We start from the raw sequence: 19,199 nt of genomic DNA, 5'->3' as shown, positions 1-19,199 counted from the left end.
ATGATACTTGACATAGTAATGGCTGGAGTTTCCAAATCAGCCAATCCCAGTGCTCCATTCATTTCTCTTGGCACTGATTGGCTGCAACCCCACTAGCGGAAGACGGTGGATGTTAGCTTCTGCAGTAGTGCATCTGAATGCATAATGAGGCATATTTTGTGTTTGAACTAACAAAATAAGTAGCTATAAACATTTTTAGAAGGTGTCTCAACATTTCATCTATCACAGATCAAAACTGCAAATACTCACACAGGTGGAGGTTTGAAGTTACCTGAATCAAATCAGTTGCTTTCAGTCAGCCCAATGAGCTTTGTTCAGTATTTGGCTCAGTCAACACACAACTAAAGAGCTACTTCCTTTATAATGTCAAAATAAGAGTCTCAAACATTGATACAGTGTGGAAAGCAATTGCTCTTCTATCAGGATCCATAGTAATAAGTAATAGTTACATTTTCACTGGGAAAAGTTGGGTTCACATAGCTATTTGCTGGTGTGAGAAACATTTTTGGCATTTTTTACGTCCGTCACTGACTATTTTTTATTTTCAAAATATCGCAAACACAACAATTAACTAAAAGAAAAAATAATCAAAATAAATTAATCAAAAGAAGTAATAGGAATCGCCTAGCTTGCATAGCCATCATTAATATGTCTCCCATACCTGAGCTTACTGCGGCTGATGATGTTGGGAACCAGAGAGCAAAGAGCACATGCTAATCAGATAATAATTAATTGGACATATATGTTATCATCATAAATTCACATCAGGAAAATTGTATTTATTCAGTCCCCCCGCCCCCTTGCCATTTTAGTTCAAATCTATTTTTGGATTAAAGCTTGTACATGATTAATTTTACTTGCCAACTCCTTTAATTATTTTATTTTTCCTCTGCTCTTAGAATTAAAGCATTTCATCTCCTCCTTTCAATCAAAGCTCTTATCATACCTGTTGGGATTTAAAATTTGCAGGAAAACACCACAGACATGTTATCCTCATCTTTCAACAAACATAGTTAACCTCTTGGGGGAGATGTGTGCATATTTTTAAACTATTTGATTGGAGCAAAAAAAAAAAAAAAAAGAAGAAGAAGAAGAAGAAACCATCAGCTCAGCATATTCAGACCCCTGATGGTCTTGGAAGGTGCAAGGAGGGGAGGTGGTGGCGTGGAGGGACGCATGGGGAAATGGGGGGGCTGGGGGAGTAGCTGAAATTCTGCCTGACCTGGCACTTAAAAGGTAAGAAGCTGCTTTGTTTTATCAATAAGACCTTGTTTTCATGGCTGGTCACCACCCCAGCAAACCAATCAATGGGGCATGCTCGGCTATCGCGGCGAGAGAAATGAAAAATAAACCCCAGATAATCCTTCAGTTAAAAGGTTACCCGGGGCGTTAAAAGCTATTTTGTTAATTTATTTACTCTCTGCACCGCAGAGATAAAGAAAAAGGGAACAATTAGGGAATTCTAGGTGAGAGATTTTTAAAAGGGCAATGACATTGGGTTAATATTTTATAAGGCCTGATTGGCAGAGACCTAAGGAGGCCCTTTGTTTACCCACGCCCCAGACGAATGATTCACCCGCTTGTTTTGGCCAGCTGGGCGGAAATGGAATAAATATCTCCATCCTTACCTTTTTAGAAACGTCAAACAAAAGACCGAGATAAAAGGTTAATGGCTCAATCATAACCACCGGGAAATAATATTATGCTCTTTCTCCGCAAGCCGGAGCCACAGAGGACATTATCGGGCTGAATTCCTGAAGATATCCCAAGATGGGAAGAGCAGATGATTTTTTTTTTCCCCCCTCTTTCTTTCTGTGTAACCAAATCCACTAAGGGAGTGTGCTCACTTGGGCTTAACATTACTTTTGTGGTTTCAATTGATTTATAACAGATCATAATCACTGCATTAACGGCGTTCTGGGTAATAAGAGCTCAGTCGCTACTTCCGTCGTCGGGGGGGGGGTAAAAAACAACAAAAAAGACGACCGAAAGTGAGTCATCAGAATCCCGCCGCACGATCAGAACTATCCCGATGTCTAATGCGTTATCACCCTCTCTTGTTATGCCCATCACATTGTGTCGGCTTCCTGTAAACGGGGGCGAGAACGTGAATTCAATTATTGCGCTTTTATTGCATTGTAGCGCTTGAAATTGGACTCGTGTGGAGTGTATTGTTGGGCCCCGTGTAATCTGATTGCCCGTGCGGGCGTAGTGAGCTGGATAGTATCAGGTTCCAGCCGACTCTGCTGGGTCAACACACGGCCGGGGCCATTAAAGGAAGTCTGGTTCAGGGAAAGTTCACCGCTATTTTCYTTTCACCATAGCAGCAAAACAAGAAAGGCAGAGAATGGATGTGTAACATATTTGTGGCCCCGGCTCAAAGCTGGCGGGGGCCTATTTTGTTTCCCTAATTGAAGCCAGAGATATGAGGGGCCCAAATGTCTTTAGTACAAATATAAATAAAAGATGAAATGAAATTCTTCCGTGACTGATCCCCCGGAACAGAAATATTATTGTTTGAACAAGCCCAAAGTGAAATATAGACAGTTTTTTTTTTTCTTTTGGTGAAACGTTTTAAGACGAGCTAAAAAGATTAGAAAATAAAGCAGCTGAAAGGAAATGAACCAAAATCCCAGTGATAAATCCAGTTGTGCTATCTTTKTTTCTGCAATAATGGCCTAGTTTGGAGCAGTTTCTGTGCCAGGCTATTTAAGGAATCAGCATCTGCTGCTTGATAAATAGCCTGGCTGTTTTGTTTTAGGCCAGGTTGAGTTCCTCTCTGGACCCCAGCACATTAGCCTGGATGGCTCCCACTGTCCACCATCTCTTCAGGCGTTAGCTTGCGTAGCTGTAGTTGTGGTGTTTTTGGACAGTGAATTGCGTGATTTAAGGCAGCCTAAAGCAAGGCTGCTGTTATTTATTTTTAGCACAATTCACACGTGAGTTAACGTAGTGTTTTACAGAAAAAAGAAAAAAATACATTCAAAGAATAACAATAGCGTTTAGGCATTYGTTATAGAGAAATAGCTAAAATAAAACAAAAATGAACAGATAAAATTATATGACTTCATGAAACCGTAAGGATTTTACTCCTGGCRCCAAGAGTTTCTTCACATCTAAGTTGTTTTTGGGGGGGTTAGGTCTGTAAATATTGTTACAGAGCTGGGGAGCATRAATGCTAAATGCCCACGCTGATTTTGCTTTGCTTTTGAGAACTTTGACAGAATAGCTCGCTTGTGAGTGAAGCAACTATTTGTATTTAAGCCCATTTTAATTCAGTACCTTACAGACTATTAATAAGATTTAAAAATCTATCTTTTCGCCAACAGGAAGCCAGTCCAGAACGATAAGGACTGGTTTGATCCTGATCTTGGTCAGGACTCTGGCAGCAGCATTTTAGAAGCACTGCTAGTTAGCMGTGTCAGAATTCTCTTATTTTTAAAAGAATGTTGAATAGAACATAAAGTATATTTGGTTTTCTTCATGCTATCTAGTATTTTTTTTTTAGCTTCATTAAGTGTAGTTCGTCCCTTTTCTCTAACCTCTAATCACAACCATTTTATCTGCTTTTATCTGGCAAAAAATGTGTCCTCTTCCATTCATTTACATTGGAAACACTGATTTTGCAGCTAGAAAGGACTGTGGTCATATGTTGACACCAATTTATATACTGCAGATATAAAGTTTAGTCTCATTGGCATATTATTTTAAGATATTACCCTGAGCTTGWGTGAGCATGTAAATATAGAATAAAAGTGACCCGAGTATGGAGCCTTGAAGAACACCGTACAGGATTTTTCTTGATCAGATTTATAATCTAAAGCAAAGCAAACTAGCACCAGTCTCACATCAAAAGTTTGTCTCAGCTAAAAAAAAAAACCCGAAAGCATATATATAAATAAGACATGTTCAAATGTCCTAACTTTTATTGTCAAAAAATGTTAAGGAACATCGCACAGAACTGCGAGACTGAAAGACCGAAATATTAAACAAATCAGTGAGTATTATTCTGTCCCCCTTCTTCAACAAATTGTTTGCTATTTCTGCAAATACAGACGCCCACTCAACCGTAAGGAAAGGAGACAGTGATATTATTCCTGAGAGCCCTTCCTGTTGCTCGGAGGTTCCTCAGTTCAAAGCGTTTCAGTTTCTGTATTGCTTTCATGGCCGGCCAGTGTTATTTGTTTGGAGAGAGTGGTTGAAATGCTATCCCCCTTTAAACACACGGACATATTCTCTGGCAGACTACCTAAACATTAGGTGTACTTAACTGGGGCTTTGTGACGGAGCTTTGACATGATCTAAGGTTGATGTGACATTTCTTTTTGTCCATTTGAGAGCGTTTTTTTTCTTTTTGCCTTTAGTATTGTTAGTGAAAAAGAGTTTTGCTCCTCCTATACCCTCTATTGAGTTCTTTTATAAATAATTCAGCCAGAGTACAAGTGAAAGCGATGACAGCAAAACTGTCTGCGATTTTGCCCTCTCATAAGATCAAAGAGCTGCTTCTATAGGAATAGGAATACCGTTTCCAGACCTTCGCTGGGTGAACGACTGCTCATTTCTCTTTCTCCCCTTCTCCTCCCTTCTGCCCTCCCCAGCTGCCCTCCTCCCTTTACTGTCATACTCTTGATACTTCTTTCTGTCTCTTGTGTTTCCCCTCCAAAAGGGGGACACAGTTGGGTGAAAGTCTGCTTTTAGCCCTAAAACCTCCAGAGCCAGAGTGTATATGAAAGAGTCAGCATATTCAGACAGACAGCGTGAGTGCACTCTATTAGCACTGGTGAGGTAAATAAACCTCACAAGACATGGCTGAATAAATTCAACCACTAAGGCTGCTGCTAAAGCCACTGCGTCTGTCTTCAGATACCGCCTTTGGGAAATGTAGGGAAATGTACTGTAACACAAACAGCCTCATATATTGTACTGGCTGATAAAGTCTGGAATAACACTTTACAGTTAGATAAGAGGAGCTCGTTTTTGTTGGACTGGAAAACCCAACTTGTATTTCTTTGATTGTGGGGGGGGGGCAGGGGGGGGACTTGTGATTTGAGTTCGACTTTTGGATGGTCTATAAATAAAAAAGAGGGCAGGGCGGAGGAGCAATTCTGACAGACGAACACATCTGCTGGGTCGGTTATTATCAGAGCAGATGTGTTAAAGTTTCCAGCAATCGTCACTGGACAGATAAGCCACAAAACATGTAAATAGTTGTGTTAACATGGGATGAGGGGCTGCTGAGGACTCAGCCCACCCTTGTGGTGGCTGAAGGGCACAGCAAATTAACTTAACAGAAACTCTGCAAATGAAAAATTTAAATAAAGAAAGAATTAATTTTGCATGTTGGCCCAACTAACACAGGCCGTTTGCAATTCTTATGGGCTTAGAAAAAAAAAAAAAATAGAAGAAGAAATTGTCTATTTTCATCAGGACAGGATTTTGGTCACTGTTTCGTTGATGACAGTTGCTACTTTTAGGCAAGTGTAGTAAATTAATTAAAAGCAGATTTGTAAGTAGTTACATTAGCTGAGGGTGAATTATGGGTTCATCCCGGTTACTGGACTGACGTGGTTTTGTTAATCATGAAATGAAAGAGAAAGCTAAAAGCCTGACTAACGCGAGACAAATACCTGTTCGTGTGTTGTGGCTGACATTTTCCATTAAAAGAAGATTTTAATTTTGCACTAATCAATTTTTAGCATTTTTTTATGACTACAGTTGAGAGCCACAAAAAAAAGGCACCTTGGTTGCACTTTGATGCGCCATTTCACTTAAAAAAATCCTATCCAGGTAAAATATTTTTTACAACTGAAGAAAACTAAATGTATAGTTCTGGCATGTAAAAGTTGAAATTCACGTGTTTGCTTGGCTAAATAAAAACAAAACAAAAACCCTTTGTCTTCTTGTTTGACCACTTTGGCTATTTACAGCAYGCTACAGAGATCATATTGTGTTTTAAAGATAGACTCAAGTCATTTAAGACGGAACTTTGTATCTCGCAAAAGCTTGAAATGGACTACTATGCGAAATAATGTATGAAGCCAATATGTCACCTGTGTCAAGTCACCATAATTCATCTTCAGCTGAGACGCACAGCCAGTGCTTCATAAAGAATATGCCTCTACAGGATCTCGGTCCCTCACATGGCCCCGTTGTGCATGTGTGTGTGTGTTTTTTTTTTTTTTCCTTTACCCTGTAGGCTTTTCTTTGCAACTATAAGCCTGCAAAGTAGGTATTGATTGAAACTCGAAGCTGTATTAATAAGTGAATGAGTAAGATGTGAAGAAAGTCAAGGGTGTATCTGCTTTGAAGGCCTTTTTCTTCTCCACAGCGAGGTGGCACAGTCATTTATCACGGCTGGATCTGTGCCCCTCGTTTGGTGTAATAAAACTCCCCCATCAGAACCGTCCAACAGGTCTGAATCACTCTGTCACACCACCTTCCAGCTAAGGCACGCATTAAATCAAGCAAGCAGAACATTTCCTAAGGCAGCCATTGCCTTTTAATTTCCTGAAGAACCTTAAAATATCATTCATTACCAGAACTACACATATTTGGTTTTTAAAAGTCTCATAAATCAATAGTGGCCTGACTGCAATAATTATAACAAGTTAACATGTAATTTCCAGGCCGAGGGCCGAGCGCTGGGTTTTAGCATATGCAAACGAGGCAATTCAAATAGTGTGGGGATATTAATACGGGGGAACAGGTAACGAGGTGCAGGTTATGAATTATGCATCAAAAAGTGGTTGATCTTCAATAAAGGAAATGAATTCAGCGTGTAATCTAATTAGTTATGGAAGTCTATTATGTCGAGCTGCAGAAAGCAACTGTCCTTGAAAAGAAATTTATTTACAGTACATGTTAGCTCTTTGGAATGGAATTGCATTCTGGTAAGCTGCAAATGTTAACACTAGCACCACCACCCCCACCACCACCACCACCACCTCTTCTGCCCCCCTCGTCTCACAAGTTGAACTTTTCTCTCCTCTGTCTGCAGCTCCAGACCCGGACGGCCTCCAAAGAGGACCCAGAGCGTGACGTCGCCGGAGAACCCCCACATCATGCCCCACTCGGTGCCTGGACTCATGTCCCCTGGCATGATCCCTCCCACAGGTACGGTTCGGATCTCTGCTGCTCCCATATGCGGGCCGAGATTATGACTCGGAGTTAAAACACCGCTGTTTCGAAATCAAAACCCTACGCCGCTTGAATAAAAACTGAGCACAAAACACGATGTAATTGGTTTWATTTATATTCGAAAAACGACAGTTATTCTACTCGTACCTGTTTTTTACTGCAAAGAATAACCCAAAGTATTGATTATGTGGTGTTAAACTCATAATCAACACACACACACACACTCCTAAGTGCTATTTTAGTGATCATAACCTATATTATATTCAAACTCCATGCAGAAAGGCCTCCAGGTGGGATTCAAACCTTCTTACTGCGAGGTTTCAGTGCTAACAACTGGACCACCATGCAGCCTTTTGGCATCATATTTGATGCTATTTTTATTTCGATTCATATATCTTTTGCAAAACATGTGGGGGAAAAAAAACAACAGCACAACATTTTGTAGTTATCAAGTGCTTATTGTGCAGAAAATGACACCTTAAGCGTTATCACTACCAAAAAATTATATACTTATATATATTAGCTGGGTAATTAGTCAGGATATCTGCTTCGTTTGCAGGTTTGTGGTCAGGTAGTGTTAAAATATGATGAWATTCTCGTGGCATATTGGGTTAAAAATAGCATGGCATTGCAGTGTGATTCTGTTTACAAGAAAAAAAAATATATAAGCTAAAAAATATAACAAGATGTGATTGATTTCTGTTACCRGAAACGGTTCTAACGTCTCTCATGAGTAAATGAAAGGCGCAGTTGCCTTCGTTCAGCCAGCTGAGTGGCAGTGCACAGCAACATGTGGGTCTCAATYTWTGCAGCATAAAAAAAAGAGAGACTCTGGTCACTGTCTCTGTAGTTTGGAAACTTTTTAAAACATTTTAATGTCTTGATGCTCATTGCCCATATATGTGGCATTTTTTTWATTTTTTATTTATTTTTTATTCATAGACTTAATGTAAAGACGYGCTAAATTCGGTAGTAGTTTCCAAGCAAATGTGTTTGCTACATAAAAATAAAAAATCTGCTCCACATAGATCAACACAAGCCTAAATGAGGAAATTTAATTAGTCAGGTTTTCTGCTTCGGTGGTCGTCCTGTAGTGTCCTTCTTGCCACGTCCTTATTTCCAACTTTGTTCAAGCTAGAGGAAAAAAAATAATTGGAAGCTCCTTTCAGCCAGCTGACAAACGGTGTCAGCAGGCAGGCACCAGCTATTCTGTGCTGAATTGTTAAAGCAAGAACACCCAAGCTCATTTTGCTTAAATTACTTTAAATTGTAGGAACAATATTATGGATAATTTTAGTGGATTTGAAACCAGAGCTTACTGAAACCCTCATACTGCTAACCAGCACCATATCCAGCTGTATGCTGCTGTTGCTAAGGCTCTGCTTCTCTCTATCTGGGTGACTTCTCGTTCTCTTTCTTTTTTATTACACACACACACATACTGCCTCCCTATGAGTGGCCTCCCTGCAGCTTGTCCTCAAAATGGCAACCAGTCCAAAGTGACACATGCACCCAACCACCAGACACCAGCCGCTCACTCGTTTTACCAAAAACAGATCCTCCGCTCAACCCTCCCCTCCGGAAACCAACAGCAGGAGAATAAATTGGACTGGAGATCTTTTCTCTCAGATTATTCCAGTAGATGTTGCATTTTGCCTTGAGTGCATTCTAATTAGTGCGATTAAATCCACTCCACTGGTATATGTACATAGGCAGTGGTGATGCTAAAGCAAGCCTTATCGCCACAAGAATCAACAACAAGCGTTTGTGCCYCAGCTTCGCCCCGAGGCCAAGTCTTATTGCAACTAATGCTTTTGTTCTATTTGTGGCTGGCTTCGTTTGTGGGCGCTTTGATGTTGGTGGCTCTAAGTGCTCTGATTTGCATATTTTCCTGTCCTTCCTGATATGTCTTTAATGATACTGTGCTGTCCAAGGCAACTTTTGCTGTGCCTTCTTGGTGTGCGGCACATGTCGTGTGTTTTAGCCAAGTAGAAAACTGTGGCAGATCAAACCACCGCAGCAGAGTTTTTTATTTATTCCTGATAACCTTTTGCCAACAGATTTGCATTCGCAACAACAGCTTTGTCGGGAGATACTTTTTCCCTTATTCTCCGGTGTGGCGAAAGCATCTGTAGGGCAAATAATAAGCTGCAGCTAATCCATGTGTTCAAATACAGCAGAGTCTCACAGCCGTGGCTGCGGCTTTGAACTTAGAGAGCGGGGTGAGGTGGCCCGCACAATGAAAGGCGAACTTAAAGGCCGAAGCAAAAAAAAAAAAAAACACGAGACAGACAGACGGACAGTGATGAGAAAGACGGGTTATTTAGTAGAACATGAAGCAACAAAAGGAGCCTTTTGATATCTTCCCCTTTAGGTCCAGAGGGACTCTGTGATCTTGACATTTAGTCGGGGTATTCAGGGGGCACAGATGAAGTAACTGAGGTTCTTCTCATAACTTCCCTGAAGCTTCCCTGCTGGGGTGTGACAGAAATTTCCCAGCACTTTTTAATCGTTTTTAATGAATAATAATAATAATAATAATAATAATAATAATAATAATAATAATAAAAGTATTGTTTCTGATGATGCTATCAAAAGCTCCTAAGAAGTTCCAGGTTTTTAAGATAAACTTTTGTTTATCTATACATTTAGACAATAAGCTTCAATAAGCTATGTGCCAATAAGTAACTGGCACATAGCATATTGTAAGTAGTCGTTGGTTATCATGTTGCGTCCAAACGTTTTCACTCACGATAACGAGAGAGTTTTGTAAACACAGCTCCGTTTATACTTATCAAAACCCRAAGGTATACAAACAGCTTTAGAATAGATTTGTCTTTTGTTGGAGGAACGTAATCTCACTTAGAACATTTGAGAATAAAACGACCTTTGATATGAGTATATTTATCCAGCAGGGGGAAAATCCTGTCATAACAAATACAGTGGAATACCAATTGTTGGTTCAGTATTTGCAGATTCATCTATTCATGGCTCTTTCAGTGGAACGTAACATTTTCATATCGCATCTTGGCTAACTAGCACCCAGGCAACTAGCGCCATACCCTRCTAGGTGGAATTGGCAAATCAGCCAATCCAGAAGCACATTTAATTTTCTTTGTCACTCATTGGCTGTATCTCCGAGAGCAGAAAAAGGGAARACAATCGTGCCAATAAATGTGGCTGCTGGCGTAGTTACATTCTACTCYTGTGTCACATTTATTTTTTATCTTTTCTGTGCTTGCGTCCACACATAGAAATGAAATGTAGGCCGAAGCTTTGGCGATTGTTCAAGACTCTATAACAACAGAAAGATAATGTGCATTATTCAGTCTGGCTCACAGATAAATGTAATTTCTTCCCTGTCACAGAAAGAAAGCCAGATCAAAAACCAGCACATACAGTCGGTGTGCTTTTCAAGCTAATCGTCATCGACACGCTTCTGAACGTAGCTCAAATAAAGCMAAAGGTTTTACTTTATGACTTGATTCATAAAAGCCGTTGAAGTAGTAGTGCTTAATTTGCTGAGATTACTCCATGCTAACTGTTTGAAGATAACTTTCTCTCCAAGCGTCGGACACTTATTCAAATCACACCGGATTAGCATCAACGCGCGAGCCGCGGAAATATGTCGTCCCTGCAGTCGCTGGGATCTGCGAGAGGCGATGTGCAACATATTGTTAGCATATGTATCTCTGTCCTTGACAYCAGCTTCATTTTCTTTGGATCTCTACTTAAGGAAGCACTTTCGCATGTKTCCAAAACCACGCGACTCGCACACGCCGCGAGCCCTCCAACGCTCRCGCTCGTGGCCCRCAGGGTTTGGGGGCGGCGAGGCGGGTGCGCTGGAACCTTTCCAGTTGCTGATGCATTACAGGCAGATTGCCCCCCTMCGCCCCCCTTGCTCACCCCCCCAAATCGGATTATTTGCTGTGGACTGACACCACACTGAGATGACATCTCCTTTTGAGTGAAGAGGGAGGGTGGATGGGGTTCCACTCACACTCTGGCCTCTACTTAAGCAGCAACTTCAGTGTAATTCATTTATGTCCCAGATATGGCTTCAGCCTTTTGAATAAGGCAAGAGCACTGCATTTACCATTARAGAAATGAATGTCACCTACAATGTCCTGAAAAAAAAAGTATTTGCTCCCTTGCAGATTTTTCCTGTTGTTACCTTTTTGATGCACTTACAAKAAAGTCATTTAGACACAAGACAAACACCAGAGTTAACACAAATGTGGTTTTTAAACAATGAGGATAAACATTTAGGATAAAAATACATTTACCTAAACCAATCTGACCGTATGTGAGAAACTAAACTCCCATCCTGGTTAAACTATGAATTAACTGTAATCAACAACATGTTAGTTTTTGGGGTCTAACTAATCAGGCTTAGCTACATCTAGATCTGATTTTGTCATGTATAATAATAATAATAATAATAAAACATCTAAAGAAAACCTGTCTCACAACAGGATGTTGGATGTTTCAGTAGGCTGAAACATCCAACGGACATCTGTCAGTTTGGAAAAGGGGTTGTAAAGCCATTTCTGAGGCTAGAGGACTCCAGAGACCTACAGAGAGAATAAAAAACAAAACAAAATGAAGGCCTGTAGTGGCCTAGTCGAAGTCCAGACGTAAATCCCAATTAGATATTGTAGAGTGACCTTAAGTGAGAAATCATCCTARCCTGCCTCCCAGAGTGACTTAACTGAAGTAAGTCTCCAATGACAAATTTTTCCACTCTGATGTCAGTCAGAACAAGACTCACTGCCAGTCATCACAAAAACTTGATAGCAAAGGAAAGCATCATGGGAAAACTGACTTTATCTATCTTGTGTATTTACTCAAGTTATCTATATCTGGTACTAAAATGTGTTTGAAAATATGAAACTGTACCTTACTAAAGCAATACCATTAGATGTTCTCTATTGCTYGATACCGAGTACAGAGAGCTACTGTCGTAAGATGAGCCACATTCTAATATTTATACGTTCCMAGCGCACAATTAGCATGTCACTTTGAGCTGCTGAGCGGATCATAATCCGCCAGCGCTCCGATCAGGTTTAAAATAGTTTCCAGCGTGCAGCAGGTAATTTACTGTCACTTCTTTGTGTCGCTGCCCCTCCTCTTTCAGTCCCGCCGCCTGTCGTAAGGTTAGCCCACCCTGTAATTGATACTAAATTCGTCATGATGCGGATCGCACAGTTCAAGTGGTTTAGTGTACCTAAGAGCGGCGTYGTTCCCGTCCCCGGTTTGTCATCGCCTTCGCCAGACCATGCATAAAATTAGGCGGCCGTGCTCGTTGACACAGAGTGTCTCAATTCCTTTTTATGCCCCGATAAATAAATCCCGTTTCCATTGTTTTGTTTTTTTACTTTAACAGTAAAAAAAAAAAAACTGTTAAGCTACAGATAAGCTTTGGTTGTTATTATTTTATCAAGTGTTAGAGAAAGTTGTTTTTCTTTCTTTTCTTTTTTTGTGGGGGAACCGACATGAAGTTAATCTGATTTTAATTTAATTATCCGAGTTAGTTGCGGAGGGCACAGGCATTGGGGTGTTTGTTGTAAGAATGTTCTGACATTGGCGCAGGTATGGGGCAGCTAGCATGTTAATTAATGATGAAGATYCTGACAATATGCAGAGGCATGACAGCGTTAAGCCAGTCGGCTGCTGCTTCCTTTGCATATTAATAGATCCTTCATTATTATTTAATATGACAGCTGCTCCAAGGGCTACCATCAGACCTTGTCTCCCTTATTTGCTGTTTTGTGCTCCCCATGTGACAGTGCCATGCTATTCTCTGTTTGTTTGAAACCCTTTTTTTTTTTTTTTTTTTGGTGTGGCTCTCTCTACATGATGCGCTGTTTGTTTTGCGCTCCGGAGGATTCTCCCTCCTCTGTGCTCTGGTATCAGAAAAGTGTCTGAATCTAAAGGTGACTTTGAAAGAATATATGATGCCGGATTGTTTTGTTTGCATAGTAATGAATGCAGATTAGCACCGGGCGGGACTGGCCTTGTTGACGTTCAGGCTTCTGGTGGCTAATAGACCTGTTGGTGGGCACCGTCGTCTCCCCCCCCCCAACACCACCTCCACATTATGTGGATGTGACAATCGATCTGATGAAATTAAACAATCCTTAAAACAAAGATTTCCATTCATGGATTGTGTCACTCTGTCAAAGGCAGGGCGAGGGTTGTGGCTAAATGACAAGTGGAAAAAGGGAAAAAGTGATCACCCAGTTCATTTCACAGTAGTACAAATCAATTTATTGGCTTTTGATTTACACGTTTGATCAGCACCCTCCCTTTATGTGTGCTACAGGATCTCACAGTACAATATTTCCCATCAAAGTGAAGTCTGCATTATGAATCTCTATTTGGTTGTTGTCAACATTTGACTTTGTCTGGTGAAATAAGTCTAAGATAATATTACGAGCCCCACATGCCTTAAGCAGCAAGTAAGAAAGAAAGTAATAATGAATTGACAGAAAAAAAAGATAGAAGAGATACAAATGAATTATTAGCATTGTGAGAATGCAGTTATTTGGTTACTGTATTATGTTGCTGATGTGTGTGATGTACAAAAAAAACTTGACTGGCTAGCCGCCAGCTGCTAACAACATTATGCTAACCTGTCTGCACTAAACTAACAGGCCATTTACAAGTTTCTTTTAAAATCAGTCCAAACTCTGTATGATTTCTTCTAGTTCAAAATCTAAAATGCTCAGACCAAACTGTAAACTGAGCAGAGATTCTTGAAAACACTCTTTGCTTCCTAGGAGACCTTTACACTTTTTGTGAAAGCATAAAGATGCGTTTTGACATTAGGGCCACCTCAGAATCAGACAAACATTTTTATTTTTGGATTGAACTGAAATATTAAAAACTGATTACAGATAAAAAAATAAAAAAAACAGCTTGCTCCTTCCAACCAAATATTGTGTAGCCACTCATCTCACACACCTAGAAAGCATTCTAGCATTAACACCCAGTCTCTTAAGTTGGCAATTGCTTCTGTATGTTTTATTAGGGTAAAACTGCAGGAATATTCCACACTTTCTGTTCTGCACTGAATAACATAACAGAACCCTTATTGTATTTGTGAAAACAGAAAAAGGGAGCATTTTTAATGATTTCTAGGAACTATTTTCAGACCCTTTTTTCCATAAGATGAGCTTAAAAACTGGGCTGGACTACTCGACAGTCACCTGAGATTCTTTACAACAGTGGTTTATTGCTTTAACAATTTATAGTTGAGCTTAAAATTATCCATAACCCTGGACAATTTAGGTTCAATATAATCTTTTCATTTGACCACCGTTTCTTCAGATTAAACATTAATCAGATTAAACTCCTGACTTTAATCTGATTACCACATCATGTATTCACTAAACGTAAATCTTCAAAACACAAGTGAAAACCTTCAAAAGGCTGGTCAGCATTCATCAAAAGAGTTTGATTGTTGTCATGCAAGCAAACGATTCCTTGAATGATCGAATGTTTCTGTGTGTCTGAGCACCATTGGGTGAATGTGGCAGTATAGCGTCATTCACTTTGAGTGGTSAGAATAACTATAGAGAAGAGCTAAGTTTCATGTGTCTGTTTGGTTGAATACAAATTATTTCACATCTAAATCTGCAAGGGACATGTCTGATTTTCCGTCATAGATGTGTGTAGAGACCAATTTAATGAGAGGAATTGTTAGTTCCCAAAGATAACTGCAGAATTTCATCTCGTTCTTGTGAGCCCAGTATTGTCAGTATCTTATTGGTTTGAGAACTGGATGTATCGCCACACCCTTGGTTCTCCTAAATGCACCTATTTCCCTTTTCTTCATTTCACGATGGCTCCTGCAGTCAATCTGGTCCACCTCGGAGGACAGGCCTGACTGTGTCAGCCATAAACTGTGGCTCTTCTCACAAGTTAGAGAGCGTCAGCGAGCTCCACTGCGGTACTCCCCCATGCGCGGCACCTGATTTGTGGGGGGAATTTATCACACAAACAGCCCAGAGGTGATTTCAATATTTACTCGGCAGTCTGTTCTGCATACGTCTCATTTGGAAAACAGTTGACTCTTGCCCATTATACACAAATGAAGGCTGACCTTCAGGCTGGGCAGAGGCCACATTCATTATGTGAAGAAGTATCACCTTCTTATGAGGCGATGGCGTCCAGCCCCCCGTCCACCCCCACCCCCAGACGCCACCCACACCCCCACCCCCACCACCAACCCCTTCGTCTTGCCTTGCTTATGCATATGGAACAGCAAGCCAGGGTCCATTGCAAACGAGAGGGCCCAGGCTGACATGATGTATACTGTACGTCAATATGGTACTGATGTATTTTAAGATGCAAACAAGGCTTTAAATTATATGCACCTCCATGTCAGCGGCTCAGAGTGACTCTCACCATCTGGGCTGCGGATGAGAAAAGAGGCCGTCCAGGCTCCGGCTCGCATGTGTTGTTTTTTTTTTGTTTTTTTCCCCCCACTGTGTTTGCATCTATTAGAGCCACGTGTACGATTCCCACCTCTCCCTTTACTCGCGTCTCCTCTCAAATGCATTGCTAATAGCTGCGTCGAGTCCCATCACTGAGACGTGACAGCTTAGCGATGATAAACGCCGACGCGGCTTTGTTCTGCGTCAGAAACGTAAGGCAAACCCGCATATCAACTGCAAACAGCCCATGTAAGAGGAGRGCAGGTGATATACGGCATTGTGTGTATGAGTTATAACAGTAATAGGTACATATCTTGTTTTCTTTTTTCTTTTTTTTTTTTTTTGCTCTGCATCTTTGATTTCCTCGCCGGTGTTGGCAAGAAGAGTTGCAGGACTCTCCTGAGACTCACCGGGCCTGGAGGAGCTTTAACACTATATCAGTCCCTGCTGTTTGAAACCAGCCTCATGAATAAAGATTTGAGTCACGTTCGATACACCAGAACCCCGGAACTACCACAATGACAAACCAGTGCTTTATGATCTCTGCAGTGTGCCAGGCATACGTGCGTCTATAATCCCGCTCTCACTATATCAATCATAGCCGGTTCATTTTGATTGATGTCGGACAACCGTGTCACAATTTGCTATTCTGCAGCGTATTTGGGGGGATCGCGGTGGAAATGTGAATGATTATTTAAAGTGTGATGTCAATATTCATTTAGTCTACTCAGGAGGAACAGCAGCCTTTGGCGTGAGCAGATGCATGCAAAATTCTCTGAGCTATTTGGCTTTTTGTCAGAAATTTTTCAAGTGATATGCATACAAACCGATGTGAGGTAATTGGTTTACRGGGTTCTTCGAGCTGCGGTGGAACGGGATGATTTTTCGTCGAGTTTTTACAAAAAAAAAAGAAAGAAAGAAAAAGTCTTGAGAAACTGTTTACCCAGAATGCTGATTTTCACGGCTAACGTTGAATTACGACAAATACTAAATACAGAAATGTAATGATCCTAATTACTTTTAGTTCAAGTAGAAAAACTGGTTWAAACTGCTGCTTAGACAGTAAACACATCAAGAATAATAATAACACTGTGCTTCTGGTTCTCCATCATTTTCTCTAGCATCTAATACGAAAAAGTTAGGAAAGAAAAGGTTAAATACTTTTGCTCTTAGCTAGCTYGCCTGCATTTGGCTGCCTAACAGACATCCTGCTAATTATTCTAGTTTAACTAAATGTTACCTAAAAAAAAATTGTGATAGTGGGGAGGATATAGTTACACAGCATTACTATCTGGGTTTTTTGTGGCCAGAACTATTTTTAAAGCAGCAAAATTTGTCCTTTTTGTCAGTAAAAAATAAATAAATAAATGACYGGACCTTCTTTCAGCCAGCTGACAGGCAATGCACAGCGGCACTGTGCCACTTTTACACTTCATACAACCAGAGAAATATGTAAGTGTTTTATTCTTGTATCTCATTAAAGGAACCAAAAACCTTGAGGTGCAGCATGGGATGGAAACTTTTGAGGTTCTTGAAACTATGAGGAAATGGAAACTTCTGTAATGCCTCATCCCAAGGTTTATCTTTTTTTCCCAAAAGCCAACTTTGAACTTTTAAATGTGTATTTTTGCATGAAAGCGCCATCATTTACTTTACTTGTGTTGTCTGTGTTTTATTTTTACATTTACACTAAATTCTTTACGGCATCGTTTCTCTTTTTTTGTTTTTACCAGACCCCATTCTGAATGTCTTTTTAAAGGCTTCATGAAAAATTGCTCACTTAAAACTAAACTATTGTGGGAAAAAAAAGAAAAGAAAAATCCCCAAGTGCCTGCTACACTGTTCTTAGCTTGAGTTTATTTAAACATCAGCTATAAATATGTTGATTAGATCACTTGAACGCGACTTAAGTTGTCATCAACAAGAATCATTGCCTGTGTTGCTTGAGCCTCTCTGGCTTTCTCTTCCCTCTCGTGTCAGACAGTGTTTTATACACAGACACGTTGCGTCTTACAAGTCGCGCGCATGGAACGCGTTATTATCTCGACTGCATCGGCTCCTATCAGGGAACAAATACATCAGGACAGCGGCGACGACTGCTGGAGTCCTGGAAACATTCATAAAAATCATATGCCGCCAAACACCAACGCACACACACACACACACACACGCACACACACACACACACACACACACACACACACACACACACACAGGCATCCATCTCATCAGCATGATAACCTGCTAGGAAGATCTCCCCTGTCAGAAGATGAAACACCAATGCGGGCGTTTCGCAGGAGCTCGTTCGGCGCCGTACGTGAAATTATTTAGCGTTCCTCCTCATTACAGTCTGAGTCAGTTTCACGCGTTTGTCGTTTGGATTCGCCGTGGAAGGGGTCTCGCGGGCGCCCCTCGCAGACGGTGCGGCAGGTTCTGTAAAGCTCTCTTGTCTCGTCTGCCTCCTCTCTCCAGGCCTGACAGCGGCCGCGGCGGCAGCTGCCAACGCAGCCATCGCAGAGGCCATGAAGGTCAAGAAGATCAAGCTGGAGGCGATGAGCGGCTACCACGGCAACGCCAACCACCACGGGGCTGACGGAGAGAATGGAGACCTCAGCTCYGGYGTCGGTGAGGATGCCCTTTAAACGCACACACGCACTGTCACAGACAAATCTGCACTCGCATTAACGGGATGACAGATGCACGTTGCAGAGCATTTTAATACAGCTGTACAGACACAAACACGTTCTAGACAATCTACTGTTGCCTTTAGTAAAGAATAGTCTACATATATGTTAGCAAAATAGAAATYACTACCACTTGTTGCTTGTCTAAGAGTTACTATACTATAAAAATAACATTTCAGCTTGTTTCCAGCTTGCCATTTATTATTACTCTCTGTCCAAAAATAGTAGTTTACTGTAAAAGTTCTGTGAAATTGTACATATCCATCTGCCTATCTTTGTATGTTTGAAATCTTGAAAAAAATGTAATTGATTCTTTTTTTAAATCCACATGTAAAAAACACTATGGAGGAAAATGTTGGAGTTTTTCACACCTTTTTTTTAAAATATTAGAGCAATAATAAATAGATGAAATAAAAACCTTATTTGCTATAAATAAAGGAAAGCACAAGGTAAATTGTAAAAGCACCACATCAAAACTTTTTTTTATATCCAGCTTGTTGAATGATTTGTTGTCTGAGTTAATGACAGTATGAGACCCTGTAGTTTATAACAAAACTACAGGGTAATTTTATTCCATTTTTTGGCTTCCCACTTGTGTCTAGGTTTTAAACTAGATCCACAATTATTTTAAACTGGGTCAAGATTAGAATGCAAAACAAACCACTGATGTTCCCGTTTTTGGACATTCTCACCAACAAAATAAAGGTATTTACATATGAGTTTAAAAATCTGTAATTGATCATCTTGATGAGATTTGAAAAAAAAGTTTGATTTTATAGAGTTTTTAAAGGAGCCAATCTTAGTTTTTCAGATGCAAAAGGAAGCAAAATAGTCCTTTAAAACGTTACCAAAATAAGAGGCTCAACTTCAGCATAAAATGCACCAGTCAGTCTGGCAGCGATTGATCCAAATTGGCTCATTTCCCATTGATTGTCTT

The 19,199-nt window shown here is 40.5% G+C and overlaps 1 protein-coding gene across 1 annotated transcript in view; it reads left to right on the top strand.

Annotated features, from left to right (window-relative positions):
• Positions 1 to 18,235, top strand: part of dachd (dachshund d) — an 85,324-nt gene extending 67,089 nt beyond the window's left edge. The window contains exons 2-3 of the mRNA XM_008435523.2: positions 6,998 to 7,113; positions 18,051 to 18,235. Of these exons, the coding sequence (XP_008433745.1) occupies positions 6,998 to 7,113; positions 18,051 to 18,220 (286 nt within the window). The 3' untranslated portion in view covers positions 18,221 to 18,235. The remainder of the gene's footprint in view (positions 1 to 6,997; positions 7,114 to 18,050) is intronic.
• The last annotated feature ends 964 nt before the right edge of the window (positions 18,236 to 19,199 follow it).

This window comes from Poecilia reticulata, linkage group LG2 (assembly GCF_000633615.1).
Source record: "Poecilia reticulata strain Guanapo linkage group LG2, Guppy_female_1.0+MT, whole genome shotgun sequence".
Taxonomy (NCBI): Eukaryota; Metazoa; Chordata; class Actinopteri; order Cyprinodontiformes; family Poeciliidae; genus Poecilia; species Poecilia reticulata.
Note: the sequence above shows the minus strand (reverse complement) of the source record. Positions and strands in the feature narration are given on the sequence as shown.